The sequence below is a fragment of the Syngnathus scovelli genome, chromosome 1 (assembly GCF_024217435.2).
Source record: "Syngnathus scovelli strain Florida chromosome 1, RoL_Ssco_1.2, whole genome shotgun sequence".
Taxonomy (NCBI): Eukaryota; Metazoa; Chordata; class Actinopteri; order Syngnathiformes; family Syngnathidae; genus Syngnathus; species Syngnathus scovelli.
Genome location: NC_090847.1, coordinates 21,851,011 through 21,869,219, shown reverse-complemented (window position 1 = coordinate 21,869,219; position 18,209 = coordinate 21,851,011). Strand labels below are relative to the sequence as shown.

The window sequence follows — 18,209 nt, the reverse complement described above, 5'->3', positions numbered from 1 at the left end:
TGAACGGCGATTTGACGTTTGATGAATATTTGCGGCTTGGTAGGAAAACGCTGCGTGAGATCTATGGGAAGTTGAAGGGTGCCTCGGTCGCACCTTCAATCATGGATTGTAAAATCTTCAAAGAGTGTGTCAGCTGGCAGGATCGTCATATAGTGTGGGAAACATTAGCATCTGTATGGTTTTCGGTTGTCGCAAGACATTTTCCAGATTGCATTCTTTTTTCTGATCATGTTCAAATTTGTTCTGCGTAGAACTGGGCTTGATATTTTGACAAAAAGTCCCTCTTCAGGTTTCATCAAGTTGGTCATGTATAAAGTCAACATTATTCAAAAGTCAATATTAAGAATTATTTGCACAATTGTTTGTAACAGACTAAAGGGGAAGTCGCACCTTTGATTTTTTAAATTTAAAAAAATAATAATATTACAGTTTTGGTTTACCATGGCTTTTTTAATGTAGCTTTTTTCCATATTAGAATATTTCTCATATATTTCTTCAAAGTATATAACGTTGTCAAATTGATGTAGAGTTTCTTCTCTCAATTTCCTTTTCATTACTTTTCACAACTTTCACAGCTATTTTCATCTAATTATAGCCACTCGTCCCATAAAATAAGAGCATTTAAATTCTACAGTGTTATGGACAAAAGTACATATCATTAAAATGTTTTTCTATTTTGCAACTTCCATATTAGTACTGATCGACTGCACTGACTTTTGTCTAAATGGTTGGCAACAAAATCAACAAGCAGCTTTAAATAAATATTTTTTTTTTATTATGTTATTGGCTTTTTACAAGTACAAAGCATACAACATGTTATAGTTTTATAAAAAGTGGAAAATACTGACATTACATATGTAACACATGTAAAAAATATGTCTTTAAACCTTACTTTCCCCGAAAGTAAGAACATACATTTCGGCTTATGAAAAAATATCCATAAAAACACAGCTTAAGTAATTTAAGTTAATAAAACGTACAAAAAAAAATAAGCAACCTTACAACATAATATCAACATAATGGACAAAGACACCAATGACAAATGACTCCACGTTTGAATTGTGGGAACAATATACACAGTCGTTGTTTGTCTGTTTGGGTCGTTTAATAAAAAATAAAAAAAATCCTTCGGTTGTCACCATGTTGATTGAAAATCAAAATGGCAAAGCATTTGAAATGCAAACTATACCACCCAAACAAAAAACAAACAACATATTACTGTCCATGCTGTAATCCTCAAATGTGTGTAAGGCAGACGACTTGATTCATCGTCACTCTTGGAGCAATTAGCCAGTCTTGTGTGAGAAAACAAAACCCGAGGTGAAAATCGGTGTGTGCTTACTTTCACGCGGTGTCTGCAGGTGCGGTCCCTTCAAAACGCACATGTTTTCTTTGCAGTGGAATTAAAAGTCTACGAACAACGTATGAACAGGAGTTTTGTTTCGTTCAACAGCTGGGAGTGTTAATTTAATCTGCCGTCTTATCTTTCAGGCTGTGAGGGAGAGGCAATATAAGTAATAAGGAACAGAAAGGTTTCAGAGAGATAACATGTATGAAGGTCAATTGAATTCAGACGTAAGCTTCTTCAAAGGGTGCAAACAACGCAGGACGGAACAGTTGGACGGAGACTGGTATAACCTTTCCAAGGTGGATTCAGGTGCCGTTGGTACTGCCTTACTGCATTGAAAGTCGTCATTATTTTTCAATTAAAAAAAACACATAGTCCCACGTTCTTTTCAGAGAACATCGCCATAATCTACAACGTGACAATAAATAGTCTCATACGTATTGTTCCGCTTCTCCTTCATTTAGAATGGTGACAGAGCCATCCCCACTGTTCATTTCAATGTCCTTTGCAGATGCATTTTCAGGAAGCATTGCTAAGTCCTTGAACACGTCAACATAATGTCCAAAACCGGGACCCCAGCTCAAGAGGTTGTCCCAGTTGAATGCCCCAGCTGGCGGGCCCAGTTTGTGAGCCAGTGTGTTGTGGTGCTCAGTAGGCGGCAGCTGGGCCGTGCCAGGACCACCTTCCGCCCGGCGGGTCGAGTACCGCCTCTGCTTCAGCCTCCCGCCGTAATCCTCATCGTCTGCGTCAGACTCATTGACTTGCGAGAGCTTGGGGACCCGGGAGCTGTAAGAAACAGGTTTTTCCCGGTCATACTCCATCTCTGAGCAGGTGAAGGAGTCATGTGAGTCACTCTCCGAAGAGGACTCTGGGGCAGGGATGCCGTCCGCAGGGTTTCGGACCCGTGAGAGAGGCCGGCGGCAGTCCTCTTCTGAGCTGGAGCGCCCGTGATCGGCGCTGCAGATGCTGGGGTTGCGAGGACGCGGATTGTTTAGCCGCTCCACTTCCTCAATGGACAGTCCTACGGGAGGGGCCGTCTCCAGGGGAATTTGCTCAATAGGCTGCTTGAGCCGACTCCCCGGGCGGGACGTGTGGCCATGGCTTGCCATGGTCTGTGGACTCTTGCTGCGCCTCCCCAGCCGGGTGGCGTAGTTGAACATGGGCGGTGGCTGGCACATGTCATTGTGCAGGTCGAGGGGGCTGCCCTCACGGCGAGCAAGGTTAAGCTCCCTGGTCGGGGTGTTTCTGTAAAAGGAGGACGGCTTGGTGAATGGGGCCGGGGAATGTCTGGAAAGATGGTTCGGCGTGGGGCAAGCTGAGTGGGCGTGGCTGAGTGGGGTGGATCTTAGCGCTTGAGTATACTGAGGTTGGTAAGAGTAACTAGTGGCACCGAGTGGTAAGGGGGACTGCCTTGCAAATCCCAACGGGCTGTGCCTCTGGATGGAGAATTTGGGAGTGTGGCTTCGGAACTGCTTGTAGTGCTGGATGATGTCTGCGTCAGACGGTGCAATGCTACTGGCGTTATCAATGTCGTAGTGCTCAATATCGGCCTCGGGACCATTGCAAGGGGCACAAGGAGCACTCGGGACTGCCTCGTTGTTGTGAGGAATGTCGGATTCATCGTAGATCAGATATGGATTTTCCCTCTCAATGATATCCGGCTTGGGATTCCCTTCTGGTTGCTTTCGGACTGTCATGTCATCTCCATATGGTGGGATGTTGTCTGGGTCATCGAATGCCACGTTCTCACTCCCCTTCTTCTTTTTCTTTTTCTCCTTGGGTTTCTTCTCCTTGGAATCCTTTGGCACTTTGGTTTTATTGCGGTCCTTGCAGTGGTTGCACAGGATGAGACTGAGCACAACCAAAGCTAGCACTGTGGCACAGCTACCCACGATAGCGGGTACTGCCCAAATAGGGAGAACCATGGCTTCCGTTGCGGGATTTGGACGGCAGATGAAACCACCGTTGTTGGCCGTGTTGCAGGTGGTCCCTTGAGGGCACTGGACACCCAGGCAGGCCACCTGGGTCTCGCACGTCTTTCCGGTGTAGAACTCAGAGCAGACGCAGGTGAAACCCAAATGGGAGTCTGGCACACAGCTCCCGTGGTTCTGACAAGGACTGGAGGCACAGTCGCCTGGTGGGACGCATTGGTACGTGTACCATTGGTTGATGCACATCAGGCCATCCCAGCATGGGCTACTCTCGCACAAGTTTGGACCTCTGCAACCCATCTTGACTGATGAACTGGTCTTGGTTAACGCAACAAGGCCATGTTCTCCAGTGAAAGGCAGATTCTCGCCATTATATTTCACGTAGGCCAGGCAGCCATCAAAACCTGCGGACAAAAAATAAGGGAAAATAAACAGCTGATAGAGGCAACAGTTTTCTGAAGTGATATAATTGAGTGATTTCCTGGGGCTGATGCTTGCTCACTTTCTCTCAAACAGGAACTGGGAGCTCGACTCACAACAAAAGGAATATTGTTTGGATAGCTAATTGGTAGAGAAAAAATACATGCTTAGCTTGTGGATTTACATAAAGAAAAATGGAAAGTGTTCTATTAAAAAAAAAAATGAGTCTATTGTCTGAGCTGTTGTAGCTTCCAGACATACATCTGTGTTCGATAACTTCGTCTGTATGTAATTTAATCTCTGGCTTTGTGTGTTGTCAAACAACACTGCCTCAGTGATGTTAATATATATTTTTTTATTATTAAATTCATTGCAGTGCATATTCAGGCCATTTTGTGTTTGATCGTAAAACACTGAAGATGTGCTGCACTGCTGAGGTCAGAGTTGACAGAGTCTGCATGCTCGGAAAAATGCCCTCCCTTAACAAATCATGATTTTTACCATATTAGTCTGTGGCATTAGATTCATTTTCCGTCCCCAGAAAAATGGAAAATGTACTATGCCACATTCCATCTGTCTGGAAATACTCTGGTTCACCTTTTCCAAAGCGTCCCTAACACAATTTAGGGGATATCTGAACCATGATTTAGGTCAAAACCACAGGAAACAAGACAAACACCCCCCCCCCCATTACTGATATTTAACAAAGCAACATTTCCTCAAGTATTATAAATTCAAAACAGGCACATTTTAGCAGTGTCAAATTTCAATAAATTGGCCACCAAATATGGTTGGCAATCAGAACAACATTCATGTATTTGATTTAACAAAAGTACTGCCTAACACACAAGAGAAATATGTACTTAGGTGTGCTCATGCATAAGAGACACCAGGCTCCACTGTAGTACTGCATCAATAATCCAAAAACACCACAATGAGGTGAGATTTGCACTGCATTTCCAAGTGCCTAATTATGATTTGATGGCAAAATCTGAATTTTGGGGACATCCCTAAAGCAGCAGTCAAAGACCCTTTGTAGAACCTCACCTGCCGCAGTTTTTTGCTGTGCAGGACCAGGCGGGATCCCTCCGAGTGAAATGGTGAGGACGCCAAGACCTCCAAAATCCTGGGTAGGAAGCTGGATTATGCGGGAATGGCTGTTGTCCACTTGCATCAAGGTGTTGGAGCTGTTCTTCACCAGCAAAAGGGTGTGCCACAGACCATCAGACAGCACCACGTCTCCAATGGTTCGCTCCACTTTGCCTGCCACGCCTGCATCCGAGATGTAGTGGATGTTGCCATTTCTCATCTGAGGGAGGATAACAGAGTTTTTGGCCATCTATCAATTAATTGAGTCTTTCCTTAACTCACAGCGCCCTTCTGGATCCATTCTTAACTAACTGAACAATTAGTTTTGGTCTTAACTTGTCACAGACTTAAATCCCTTGAGTCTTACTCTTTACTCCTCAAAGTTTTGGTGTCATCATCGCAAACTCTATTTTAGGAAACTCTTGTGTTGTTGTAGCCCTCCACTCTCCAAAGTCTTAATCTTGTCATAATTTTAACTCCTTAAGGTATTAACTTGGCTTAAATTGGGTACAACATTTTTCATTTTATCTCCAAAAACCATGGTTTTAACATCTGTCTTGTTCTTGATGTAGTCTTAACTCAAGAAGTGGAAAAGTGGATCTTCTATTTGTCTTTTAATTTAATAATCCACCTGAAAAACACCAACAGAAGTGGATTTTCACATAATGCCGACTCAGTCGTCCTTCTTAATGATCGTTTTGTTCCTTGGCGCTGATAAGTCAAACTCCAGACTTCCTCCCGTGATCATTTTCAATACTTCAGGGGCATTAACTTCCCTTGGAAAACATTTGATTCCAGAGCTGCTGTGTTTCATTATTTATAAGTCGGATCAATCTGATGCTGTTTAACTGAAGCAACAGCCTGTTTGCTACTCACATGGATCTCATGCGTGGAAATGGCTGGTCATACATTTATAGTACTGGACAAGTAGGAGGTGAGAGCAGAGTTTATTTGCTACAATGAGAAAATATCCGTGCTCCTACCTTAACAGTGGTGTAGTTACTGTTCTCCTGCACGTGCAGCAATGTGCCACTCTTGCCACGTGTCCTGAACTTGACCTCCAGACGGCTAGGCATGACGGGGTCATGGATCCCGCCCTGCAATGACCGCCTGAGCAGGACGTCCCGCTTGGGGCCCTGTTTCAAGGCATAGTCTAGGCGGCCGGTCCCATCCAGGGATAGCGCAGTGTCAGCCGTGATATCTGCAAAACAGACGGGCCAAAGAATCTTCATCATCTGTTTCATTGTTCAAAGTTCTCCAGTGGCTTTGAATCGTTACTCACTCTGCAGCTGCTGCGCACTCATGTGTCAGTTATTTTCCTTATTCAACAGCCAGAACCACAGATTGGGCCTCCATTTCTCACTCATAATTACAGATACCAAAGCCAAACTGAAGTATGCAGGCCGTTAAGAGGGTCCCATGTGTCAGTGAGATGAATATTAGTACAGTACACGTGTAACCAAAGTGCCTCAAAGTGTTGCTTGAGTAGACATGGAATGTTGTAATATTTGGAATTCAATCTCAATTCTAATTCCTCAACGTTGAATCCTTATCTAATCTTAACTCTTCAATATCTTAATCTTAACTCCTTGTTCTCAACTGGATATTTATTTCAAGTGTTTTTTTCCCCTTACCAGCCAGAACTACAAATCCAGCTTTTATTTTTCAAAGTCGTCATCGGATATGAAATCTGTCACAGGTCTCTGTCCGGGTTGCTTACTACGATTTATAACATGAAATACGCTGGAATGTGAGTGGCATGGCATCTTTTTATCTCGTCTCATGCAAGTTCGTCACTGCATCAATGACTTGACAATGATTTTGTTGTTTTAACGTTACATCGGTTCCCTTCATTTTACAATGTTAGTACATAACAGACCTTACTTGAACAGATTAATTATTTCGGGAAATATATCCTCTATTACGAAATGTACTCTAGGTTCAGGTCTTCCACGGACAATAATATCTATAACAATGCCACTGTGATAACGTTGCCTCTGCAGAAATGCCAGGCAGGATTGCTCCCACCAGCTATGTCAACACCATCACTCTGTCTTCACCTTCCGAGGTGCTGAAAGATGCACAGCTGCACCACACATTTTTTTCTTCAGGGTCTTTTTTATGAAGACAGAAGAATAAGACAAACAGCTGTCAAACACCCAGTTTAATAAACCTCATCTTGGTCGTCTACATTATGAGTTGCGTGCAAGAAAAACAGCAGGGTTGTTGAAACCCTTGAAATTTGATAGGTGGTGATGTCGCCTATACTCCTTATACCCTATTAATCTTGTGTTTATCCACAAATGCATGGTTATAGACTATCCCATCAGGCGTCCTCCAACTGCTTATCTATTCAACTATTTTCTTTAGTGTCTTTCTGGTGCGCTGGAGCCTATCCCAGTTGACTTTGGTAGACATGTGGGGTGGACCTTGAACTTTTTGCCAGTCAATCACAGTCCCAATTGTGTATTTAAAAAATAATGTCAATACTTCTTGTTTCTAGAACAAAAGTCATTTTGCTTGCAACAACATACATTTGAGTTGATAGTATAATAACACAGTAATCTTGGATGGCCGATTTTTGGATCATAAATAAGTTTGGCACCCCTAACAGTGTTCTTGCTTTAGTGTCCAGAAACAGCTCTGAACAGTTTGAAAAAATGTCTTGAATGATTTTTGCTATCTAGGCCAGCCGTTAAAATTAACAAGATTCTTCTTTCTTTCACATAAAAACATGACGACACCATCATCCTGCAAAATTGCATCTATTTTCCTTCATTTGATAACCTAAAATTCAGAAGTATGTTTCCAGTGTCCAAAATGACAAGCCTGTCCCGCCTCTGCTACTGCAGCAACGCCGGAAAATAGCCAGGTTGACACAGAACAGCGGCACCCGGAAAAAGTCACTGGCATTACAATTGTAAGTCGTCACTGTGAATACTTTTCTAATTAAAGACACAAAGCTGAGATGGAGGCAGCTGGCGTCATGACCAACACAATGACTCATACAATGGGGGAACCATTAATAATATTGAAAGCATAATTAAATTCATTCTGGAGACACCTCAAAGGCACATTGACTTACATTTTTCACAGTATTTGCCAGTGAAGCCGTCCACGCATTGGCACTGCTGCCAAGACCAGTGGTCCAGACAGGTCCCCCCATGTCTGCAGGGGCTTGCGGTGCAGGCTGCCTCCAGTCTTGGGCATCTAAAATAATAAAGGACAATCAGATCTGTCGGTTTGACAGGCCCAAAAGAATCTCCAAGAAAAGAGGCAGATGCACACTCCCGGAACGAAATTCGGATTGATTTGCATATAAAAGATTTCCCCTCGCTTCTACGAAAAAAATCTGCAACCGGTTTCTGGTATCGCACAGCTTTAGAGAATGTCTGCAAAAGCCGAGCAGATGTCCCACAGCGAGAGGCAAGACAGACAGATGGGAGCAAGCGCTATAAGATGGAGAAAGGATGAAATTAGGACTGAAGGGAGTTGGGGTGGGGTGCAGACCTGTCAAGGATGCCATGTGATGCCAGCGCCTGACTGGGCTCCAGCGGGCGTCCATTGACAGCCAACTCCATGATGCAGCCCACAAAGTCATGAGTGGCGACCTGACCGGGGCGGTGGAGGACGGACTCCATTGACCTGACGCCCCCTACTGAGAGCCGATTGGGCTCCACGTCCAGGATCCTGCACATACAAAAGAGATCCACAATCAAATGTTGGCATATTGTGGCTGTGCAATAAACACAAAATCAGTATCCACACAACTGTCCTTCACTCAGACCACGTCTTCCCCATTTCTGAAGCCAAGCAAATGGAAAAGCAAACTCCCTTTTTTTCCAAGTGTCGACAACCTTTCATAATGAAGGTCATGTTTTAAGCAAGCGATTGACGGCAAACATATATTTACTGATTGATTCATTCCGATCAAAAGCAGGTGGCTAAATGACCCATTTAAGTATTATGTTATTTCGAAACTTTGACGATATTATTACTGTTGTCAAAACATTCACAAAGTTCTTTGCACATGAACATTTAGACTATAATTAAAATCATATTCGTCAACTCCTCAAACGCTAAGTTTTAACCAAGAATTTGTCTTGAGATATCCTCAATGGCTCAAAGTCTTAGCTTCTCAAGGTCTTGGTTTTCCTCAAAGAAGTAGGTATATGGGATTTTAATCATGAACTTGCCAGCACAAAAGTTGTTCCAAACAAAATTTCTCAGGCGTTGTGTTCCTTAAGGATGACAAATGAGCTCACGTTCAAGCTGGAACAAACATATTGTTGAGAAGAAAGAAAAACCTTTCCAAATTTTTATTTGAGGACAACTTGGCATGGTTAGCCACAGTGACCTCAGCCAAGTGCGCTTCTACGGTTACCTCACTTGTTCCCGACGTGGCGCTCGGCACGGCGACTATGAGCTGTTGCGAGACAATAGCCGAGCCAGGATGAAGGAAAACTCATTAACACCACACAAAAATTACACTGCTAAGTCGTTCCTTGAGTACTCGGCAATTTTGCTGCCGCTGTTATTGGCGGGATAATTTTACGTCCCTCTTATAAAGGCCAGAAACGTTTTTGGTTAAACGATGACGATCGACAGACACGCAAATCCTGACAAAACTTTGGCAAATGCTCAGCTAGCATGTGCTGATGGGAAATGTGCATTGGATTTTATATTTTTCTTTTGGGGGGGGTGAGTTACTGTGCTACACAGCAGAATAAACATCATAACAGGTGGAAGAAAACATTTGGATTCTGCTATAATTATTTAAGTTTTCCAAGCTGAGGAATTGGATGTGTCAACTCAATTTTAGTGCATACGGTTGAACTGAGGAGAGGAATGGAAAAAAACAACTTCTAGCATGTGTGTGTGATTTTGTCTTACCAGTCGGTGTGAACAGCCACGTTGCTCACGGCACAGTAGCCTGGTTCCTGGTCGTCGCCGCACAGATCCACGGTCAATGAGGCGGCCTGCGGGACAGCACATTGTGGGTCACGTGGCGGGGATTCATCCCAGACAAATCCAATTAACCAAAGTTTCCACTTTGTACACATGCCAACAGTTTTGGAAGTTGCAAAGAATCCGAATCGCACAATCGGGCCTTGTGTGCAGCAGTTGTTACTCCGTCAAAAGTACAAACAGCCTGTCAGCAAGTTTCTCACTGGTGATAATTAGGGTCAGGCAGAACTTTCGTCGCATTCCACACACAGCTCAGTTGAACTTGGGTCTGGATGAATATTTATGGAACGCAGTAGTACGAGTTGACTAATGAAGGTGCCAAGCCTGAGCACTTGCTTTGGACACTTTTTGAGGTTGAAACACAATTTAGGTATGTAATCTAACGTTTCATACAATCATGAAGGAGGGGTCCATTTAAATTTAAATTTTTTGGCGTGGTACAAAGGCGATCTGCGTTCCCACGCGGCTGCTGTGAACAGCAAAGAAATGCAAGCGATTGTAAAACAAAATCGCATACAAATCCATCCGTCTCATTGTAATTTAGTCTCAAACCTTTTCCAAATTCTGCGTTTTGTATTTTACTGAGAGTCATTCTTTGTCTTTCTCACTCAATTTACACAGTTGCCGTGAGGAAGCTATTTGAGTGGCTTCAATGAATGCTATGAATTGTATTTGCTGTGAATTTCTGACCATATTGACCAGAGAAGACAAAGTGGTTGAATGACATGGCTCTTATTCAGGGGGCATCTATTGAGGACCAATGTTCAGAATGGTGTCAAGTGATTATCCAGCAAATGCATGTAGGAGGGTGCCATTAAAATGGACAGGAAACCTTTCTTCAGCTGTCAAACTGATATGGTCACAGCTCTGTGCTTGGGTGAGAAAATTACTCGATAATTGCTAAAAAAATGAGCTCCCAAAACTGTGTGAAAGTGCAGAAAAATCACAAAATTGAGGGGACTGCACTGCACCCCTCCTGGATCTTATGCAAACATGGAGCACACTGGCCTTGGAGCTCAGAACACAAATCATCCACAGCCCCGATGCGTTTCTCTCCTCGCCACACATGAGGCACACACACAACAACATGACCCTTTTGAAGCACCATAAAAATGTCCGAACAACATGAACATTGTACGAACCTCGAGCAATCAAAGGCCGTAAAGCCTTAGAAACGCTACTCACTATCCTGTCTTAATGCGGTCTAGAGGTTTGTTGTTTCTTTTTCCGCAAAGGCTTTGAAAGATTGTCCGCAGTACTTTTGTGTGTGGCTGAGGGAATATGGGGAGAGCTCCAATGTAGCTGTTTTTGGAAGAACCAGTGGCGCTGGTGTCTACTATAGCGGAGGTGCTGGACGTGCCGTTTTAATCTGGCTCTAATAGTCCAAGCAATCAAGAGTTCAATGAGTTGCACCGAGGGCTAATTCGTCAAACTCTACTTGCTCATATGGGGGGTTTGTTGTTGATACTGATTTATTGGACCAGTCATTCAGCATTAAGTTTTGTACCTGTTTGTTTCATTGTTTCTCTAAACAAGATTGTGATTGCAGCTTCAGTTGTGGCTAGAAGAATTGGGATGCCCAAATTAATCAAACCTTGGAGTTTTGCCCTTACTCCAAGAGAACATTAGCTTCTCATGCTAATCTCCGACTGGCCCACTGCCTTATGATCTGAAAACTGAAGGATCCTATTCTTTCCGTTCACTTCCCCAGTCCCCATATTACTTTACAAACTATCAGTCAGCACTCAAACCAACAAATTAACTGTTCTAGCAGGTCCCCCAGTGACGTTCCCAATGCTCTGTGGGAGAGATTTGCAGTCCAGTGGGACGCCTATTTTATAAAAGCTTGGATGGATTCTTCTCACAGTTTCCTTGCCGCTGAATGTCTGGCAGGGTGAAGCTTCTCATTCAAGAGACACAATTTCTATGTTTTAACTCCTTATATGGTAACTCACAAACAAGCAATAGAATTGTAATTACAAACCATGGAAGCTGGAAGCCAAGCTACCAGTGGTCTGGGAGACTGCAATTATCTGATGGTGCAAACAACAAGCTGGCTGCTTTTGAGCAAGGAAACCTCAGGACATAAACTTGTGTTCTATTCTGCATTCCTCTTCCTTTTACACAATTTAGCTGTTTCTTTAAACCTCAAACATGTCCCATAAAAGCGTCCGCCCTTACCATCCCAGCCCGTCTGGCGATGATTGTGTGGAACTGCCCGTCGGACACTTTTATCATGGTCATCAGTTTGTATGTTCCGCTTCCCAAGTTGAAGGAAAAGCGCATCCGTCCCTCAAAGATCTCCAGGGCCAAGAACTCAGCCTTGTCTCCAGTCTGGTTGTCGTGGTTGTACATGAGCAAGGCATTGTTCTTCAGGGTTGCAAACTTGATGTAAATGTAGTTGTTGTTAGGGTCCAGAGACGGGAACTCCATATAGGAGAGTTCCTCGAAGCCATAGCTGTTCAATTCGCAGTGTTTCCCAAAAACCCCTGAGGAGTAAAAGAGAACAAATAAGAAATTGACGGATGACTTTAAGTTACGTTGACAGTACAGGATATTTGATGAATGGAAAATGGCCTCAATGGAATGGGGTTTCTAATACGTATGCAAGTTGCCTTCGTTGTTACTCACCAAATGGGCAGTGACAGTAATATCCATCCACCCGGTTCTGACAGGAGCCGCCATTAAAACATGGGTTACACTCACAGTGATTGATGATGGAATCACATGTTTTGCCTGGGTTCACAAGACAACACGCATTAACACGATGGAATGGTGGAAAATATCGGAAAACAATAAATGGGAACACAGGCTCGACACAAAGCTTCCATTACCTGATTGTGTGTTGATCAAATAAGCTTGCCCTCTTTATATACAGTATGTGACATAAAAGTAAAATCCTACTGACTCAAGTGCGTTTTCCCATTTAAAATTATGATTCCCAGTTCAAATTGAGCCAAAGCATCTTGAAATATTCATAGGAAGAAAAGTCCACATTATTGGCAGACTCTTCACACTAAACATTTTGGGAGGCCCAATCCAAGATCAAATTATTCTAGAACAAAGTGAATTTGTTGCAGTGCTGAAAGACAAACATCTAAAATGAACACGAGTTGTTGAAACGAAACGGGCTGGGAGAGCGTAATGAACATCAAAATATGAGGAATGTGACATTGATAACACCAATGGGACTCAGACATGGCCAAGGCAGGAATGGTGCGTGGCAAACAGGCAGACGATAAAGGGTTGCGAGTACGCTTGCAGCGATAAATGCTGAAGAAAACTTGTTTAATGGAGAGCGAGCCGACTGCCAAAAATCCAGCTCAGGAAAACAGGAAGACTAAAGTTCACGGTGCGGGCATGCAAACTACTGTAAGTCAATAGGTGCATTTCCTCTGGAGGCTCATTTATCTTGATGAAACTTAGACGTGCTCATTTTTTTTATTGTCATAATAAAAATGGACAGTAATGACTAGACTGGGGGAAAATTGCCTTGCTTTGAAAATGTCTTTCAGATGTGGCAACTGGACAATGAGCCCCTATCAAAATGAGTGTCCTAAGTAACGCCAATTAAAATCAGCTCCCAGTTTTAGCCAAGCTAACAAGTCTGAGTGGTCATTAATTTTCCAACATAAAGCCCTGATTGGATCTTGTATAAAGCTGCCAATTTGTCAAGCGCCGGGATCGGTGATTAGTAGATCATACAGTACAAAGTTAGATTACAGTCGGATAATTGCGTCGGTGTGTGTGGTCAGCTCTGTGTAGGCACATGATGCAATGCGATACGGACTAATAGCCTCCACTCTGGAGCAGGGTCAGCTTCACAGCTTCCTTTTTATTAAAGCAAACATGGCTGCCTGATATTCAGTTGATACCCAACCCATCAAACAATCTTAAAGATTTTCTGGCAACTATCGGAATGTGACACCTCAGACTCAAAAGCAAATATTGTCTTTGGAGTGTGAGCTGTCAGCTGTTTAAATTTCATGAGTGTATCCAATGTCCCACCTATGTTTTTTATCTGTATCACTGACGGAGTGGTCTGACATAAAACATGACTGCTGTGTCTGTGTGTTGTTGTGTATATGTAGTACCTGCAAATCCGGATTTGCACAGGCAGTTGAAGCCGCCGGGGAAGTTCTGGCACAGTGCCCCATTCTTGCAGGGATTGGAATGGCATTCATTTATGTCCCTCTCACACGCCATGCCAGTGAAACCTTCAGGACAGGTGCAGGAGAATCCCCCTACCAGATTGTGGCAAGTGCCGCCATTGTGACAAGGCGACGGCTGGCATTCATCGACGTCAGTCTCGCAAACAGCTCCTGTGTATCCCGGCCTGCAGCTGCAAGCGTAAGGTGGCAGCGGGTGGTTGGATACCAGGATGACCGGGATGCTTTCTTCTGTTTTCATATCGGGTCCAACAGTGAGGCGCTTCTTGCAGCTGCCTCCGTTCTGGCACGGGTTACGTGTACATGGATCGTGGTCCACAGCGTCTATTTGCACACCACTCTGTCTATTCAAGATATCTTTGATACTCTGGAAGAATGTGGCTACACCACTGGGGTTCACATATTGTCCATGTCCTCGTTTGATAGCTGCCATCACGAAAGTCTGGTTGTTGAGCTCAAATGCACCATAAAGCAGGACCCCGGTGCCCAGTCCGGCTAACTGAGAGTTGGCAATGCGTAAAAAGCTGAGGTAGTGGTCGGTGAGGAAGTTTCTGACTCCGTGAGACTGGAGACGGATTAGAATGCTGTTATCCACTGTGGCATTTGTGAAACCCATGAAGAGAACCCGGGCTGTGTTGCTGACAGGACCATGGACACCATCACTGCTTCGGATGGTTAATTCAAAGTTTCCATCTGCTGAACGTGCTTTTGAATTTAGGTTGCATGTTCCAGTAGGAATATTAAACAGCACTGAGGAAGGTGGAATGAGGGAGCAGTGGAACCTGTCTTGAATGTCAGGGTCTTGGGGTTTAACATCTCCCAAAGAACCTCCAGGAAATATATTTCCAAAGTAGTGAACAAAGATTTCCATTGACCTCGGCGCTGAAGGGTTGTCATTTTGATCATTTATTTTGACGTGTATGGTTCCTGTGGAGGACATTTGAGGTGTACCAGAGTCCTTGATCACGATGGAGAGATAAAAGTCACTAATCTGTTCTCTGTCAATCTCCCGACTTGTGGTTAGCATTCCAGTTGGACTTAGATTGAAATAGCTGTTGGCAGAGCCAGAACTGAGAAGACTGTATATGTAAGGTCCTTGATTTGGTGGTAAGTCTGGGTCGGAAGCTGTTAACATGGTGACCGCAGTTCCAGATTTCTGGTTCTCCATTGCTTCAGCGTACGTGGTTGTCAGACTTGGACCGTTATCATTGATATCTTCCAGGTTCACAATCAGCATGGCGCTTCCAGTTGAAGGAGGTGTGCCAGTATCCACAGCGAGAATGCTTAGATTATACACAGGCGTTATTTCTCGGTCTAGCGCAGCTGCAACAGACACTTGGCCGGTTTTGGGGTTAATAGTGAAAACCTTTTTATCAAACTCTGGTGCAATTGAGTAGGAAAATCGGCTCCAACTTGGGACAGAGTCAGAGTCTTCAGCACTCACAAACATAACCAGACCACCAGGTGCGAGACCTTCACTAACTTGCACGTCATACAACTCTTGAGAAAAGACAGGAGGATCATTGGCATCAAGTATTGTGATGTTCACAAAAACCTCATCAATATCCGCACCTCGGATAGCACCGGCGTTTTTGGCCAACACTCTAAGTGAAATCTTTTCCTCTTTCTCGCGGTCCAGCACACCTGCGACATAAATCTGTCCGGTTTTCTTGTTGATGCCAAAACCTTTCCTCCTGCTTTTCCCAAAAATGAGGTAGTAGACTAATCCGTCGTCACCTTGGTCACGATCACTTGCAAAAACTTCCCCAACCACTGTGCCTTTTGGAGCAGCTTCAGAGATTTCAAAGTAGTACTCTTTGGAGACAAAGCGAGGTACATATTCATTGGCTCCCTTTAGCTGAATGTTGACATTGGCGAAGTTGCAGCGTTCCTCGTCTGGGACGTTGAATGCCTTCACTGTCAAATAGTAGACCTGTTTAGCCTCATAATCTAAGAAGCCCTGAGTGGTGATGGTGCCTGTGTTGGGATCAATAACAAAGAGATCACTGTCTGACGATTGTATGACATAGGCCATGACCGCATTCGTTCTTGAATCGCGATCGATGGCATTCATTTTCAATACTGTGGTGCCACTTGGAACATTTTCCTGGACAACAGGGTAGTACTCATCTGGATCAAACATGGGAGGGTTGTCATTTACATCAGTCACGTGAATTGTGACAGTGACATAGCTGGATTTTGCTATCCAACCACCATCTGTGGCTGAAACTCTCAAGTCGTGTTGTTGGTTTTCTTCAAAATCCAGGGGCTGCGCTAAGGATAACACACCTGTTTTACTATTAAGTGCAAACAACCCCTTGCTATTGCCTGACGTGATATTATACTTGATGAGGCCATTCATTTCTTTATCTTTGTCTCTGGCTGATAGGGTCCTTATTGCTGTTCCCACAACAAGGCTTTCTGGGACCGTAGCTGTGATTTGGCTTTGCGAGAACTCGGGTGTGTGATGGTTTTCCTCCGTGACGGCGATTCGCACTGTTGTTTGTGCCGACAAAGGCGGATTTCCTCTGTCGCTGGCTGTGACACCCATGAGGTAAAGCTTATTTATGTCAGATGTGAGGGGTGATGCAACAGTAACCCATCCGCTGATTTGATCTAATTTGAATTTACTAGAGCTGTTACCTCCTGTAATTGAGTACTCAACTTCAGAGTTGAGGCCAAAGTCTTTTTTGTCGAGAGCTATAATTCTTAAAAGTCTGGTACCAACTTTGACACTCTTTGTGACAGGTGTAAAGTAGTTTGGTGAATCAAACTCGGGAGGATTATCGTTACTGTCGACAATATTCACAATGACCGTCGTCTCACTCATCAAAGGTTTGAGGCCACGATCTGAAGCCGTGACGATAAAACTGTGACGATTGATGTTCAAACTGCTTGCGCCTGTTGAATTCAAATATCTCAATTGTTGCTTCACAAATATCTCTCCAGAGCTGGCGTTAATTCTGAAATACTCCGACTGGGACCGAATAAAATAAAATAGCTTTCCATTGAAACCCTCATCGGGATCGGTGGCTGACACCTGCGTCACCAAGGAGCCCACCTCAGTCAGTTCGGGGTAGTCAAGGTAATATGATGGACGACTAAATCTAGGGGCGTTGTCGTTGATATCTGTTATAAATATGGTGACATCTGTGCTAACTGTCCAGCCGGAGTCGTGGGCGGACACTTTGACAATGAAGTGGTCTGTGTCCTCCCTGTTGAGTGGCCTACTTATTGTTATGTCTCCTGTGTATGCATTAATACTAAATGGAAGGCTGGTGTCTGTGATTGAATATCGGCTGATAGCGTTTGCTCCAGCATCCTCATCTGTGGTGGTGACTCTAGTGACCGTATAACCTACGGGTGCATTCTCGGCCACAGTAGCGCTAAAGATCTTTGAAAACCGGGGGGCGTTGTCATTTACATCCAACACATTGATTTTCACTTTGACTGCAGAGTTTTTAGACGGTGACCCTCGGTCCGTGGCTTTGACTTTCAATGTGTACTGGGCAACCTTCTCACGGTCAAGCGGCCTGGTGGTTCGTATTTCACCGGTAGCTCGACTGATGCTGAAGCTGTTGTCCTTGTTTCCATCCATGATGGCATATTCTAGCTGCCCGTTAGGTCCATTATCCAAATCTACAGCAGAGACCATCAGCACCCGCTGGGGCGACAGATTCTCCAGTATCTCAGCATGGAAGGGGTCCTTATCAAATGTGGGGTGATTGTCATTCACATCCAGCACAGTAATGTCCACTCTTTCATATGACGAATATGGTGGAAAGCCTTGATCTCTGGCCTCAATCCAGAGAACGTATTTCTGAATATGCTCATAATCCAGAGGATGCCTGATGATTAGGTCGCCTGACAGCTGGTCAACGTGAAAGGCGTTGTCCAGGTTACCACTGGCGATGTAGTATGACAACGGCCCGCCCCTCCTGGAAGATCCTGTCACGGTTGTGACAAGGTGATTGGTTGGCTGGCTCTCAGGGAAGGTGAATGCATGCTCCTTTAACTTGATGACAGGGAAGTTGCCTCCGTTGACGAAGCGGACCGTCACAGTGGTCGTGTCAGTTTTGGGGTTGGCTCCGCCATCTTTTACCCGGACCGTGAGGGTAACCTCAGAGGATCCCGTTAGCTTCTCATTGGCAGTGATGGCACCTCGTACAGGGTCGATCTTGAATTTGTCAGAATTGTGTCCCATCAGGGAGTAGTGTAACTGGGCGTTGGATCCAGCGTCTTCGTCGGTGACCGTAACAGCAAAAACCAAGGAACCTGGACACA

At 44.3% G+C, this 18,209-nt stretch overlaps 1 protein-coding gene across 1 annotated transcript in view; it reads right to left on the bottom strand.

The window, feature by feature from the left end:
- Nucleotides 1-752: 752 nt before the first annotated feature.
- The window catches only part of fat4 (FAT atypical cadherin 4), a 79,408-nt gene continuing 61,951 nt past the window's right edge, over nt 753-18,209 (bottom strand). The window contains exons 9-17 of the mRNA XM_049750061.2: nt 13,851-18,200; nt 12,388-12,492; nt 11,938-12,245; nt 9,682-9,767; nt 8,299-8,478; nt 7,874-7,998; nt 5,772-5,989; nt 4,747-5,008; nt 753-3,683 (exon numbers count right to left, since the gene is read on the bottom strand). Coding sequence (XP_049606018.1) covers nt 1,780-3,683; nt 4,747-5,008; nt 5,772-5,989; nt 7,874-7,998; nt 8,299-8,478; nt 9,682-9,767; nt 11,938-12,245; nt 12,388-12,492; nt 13,851-18,200 — 7,538 coding nt within the window. The 3' untranslated portion in view covers nt 753-1,779. The remainder of the gene's footprint in view (nt 3,684-4,746; nt 5,009-5,771; nt 5,990-7,873; nt 7,999-8,298; nt 8,479-9,681; nt 9,768-11,937; nt 12,246-12,387; nt 12,493-13,850; nt 18,201-18,209) is intronic.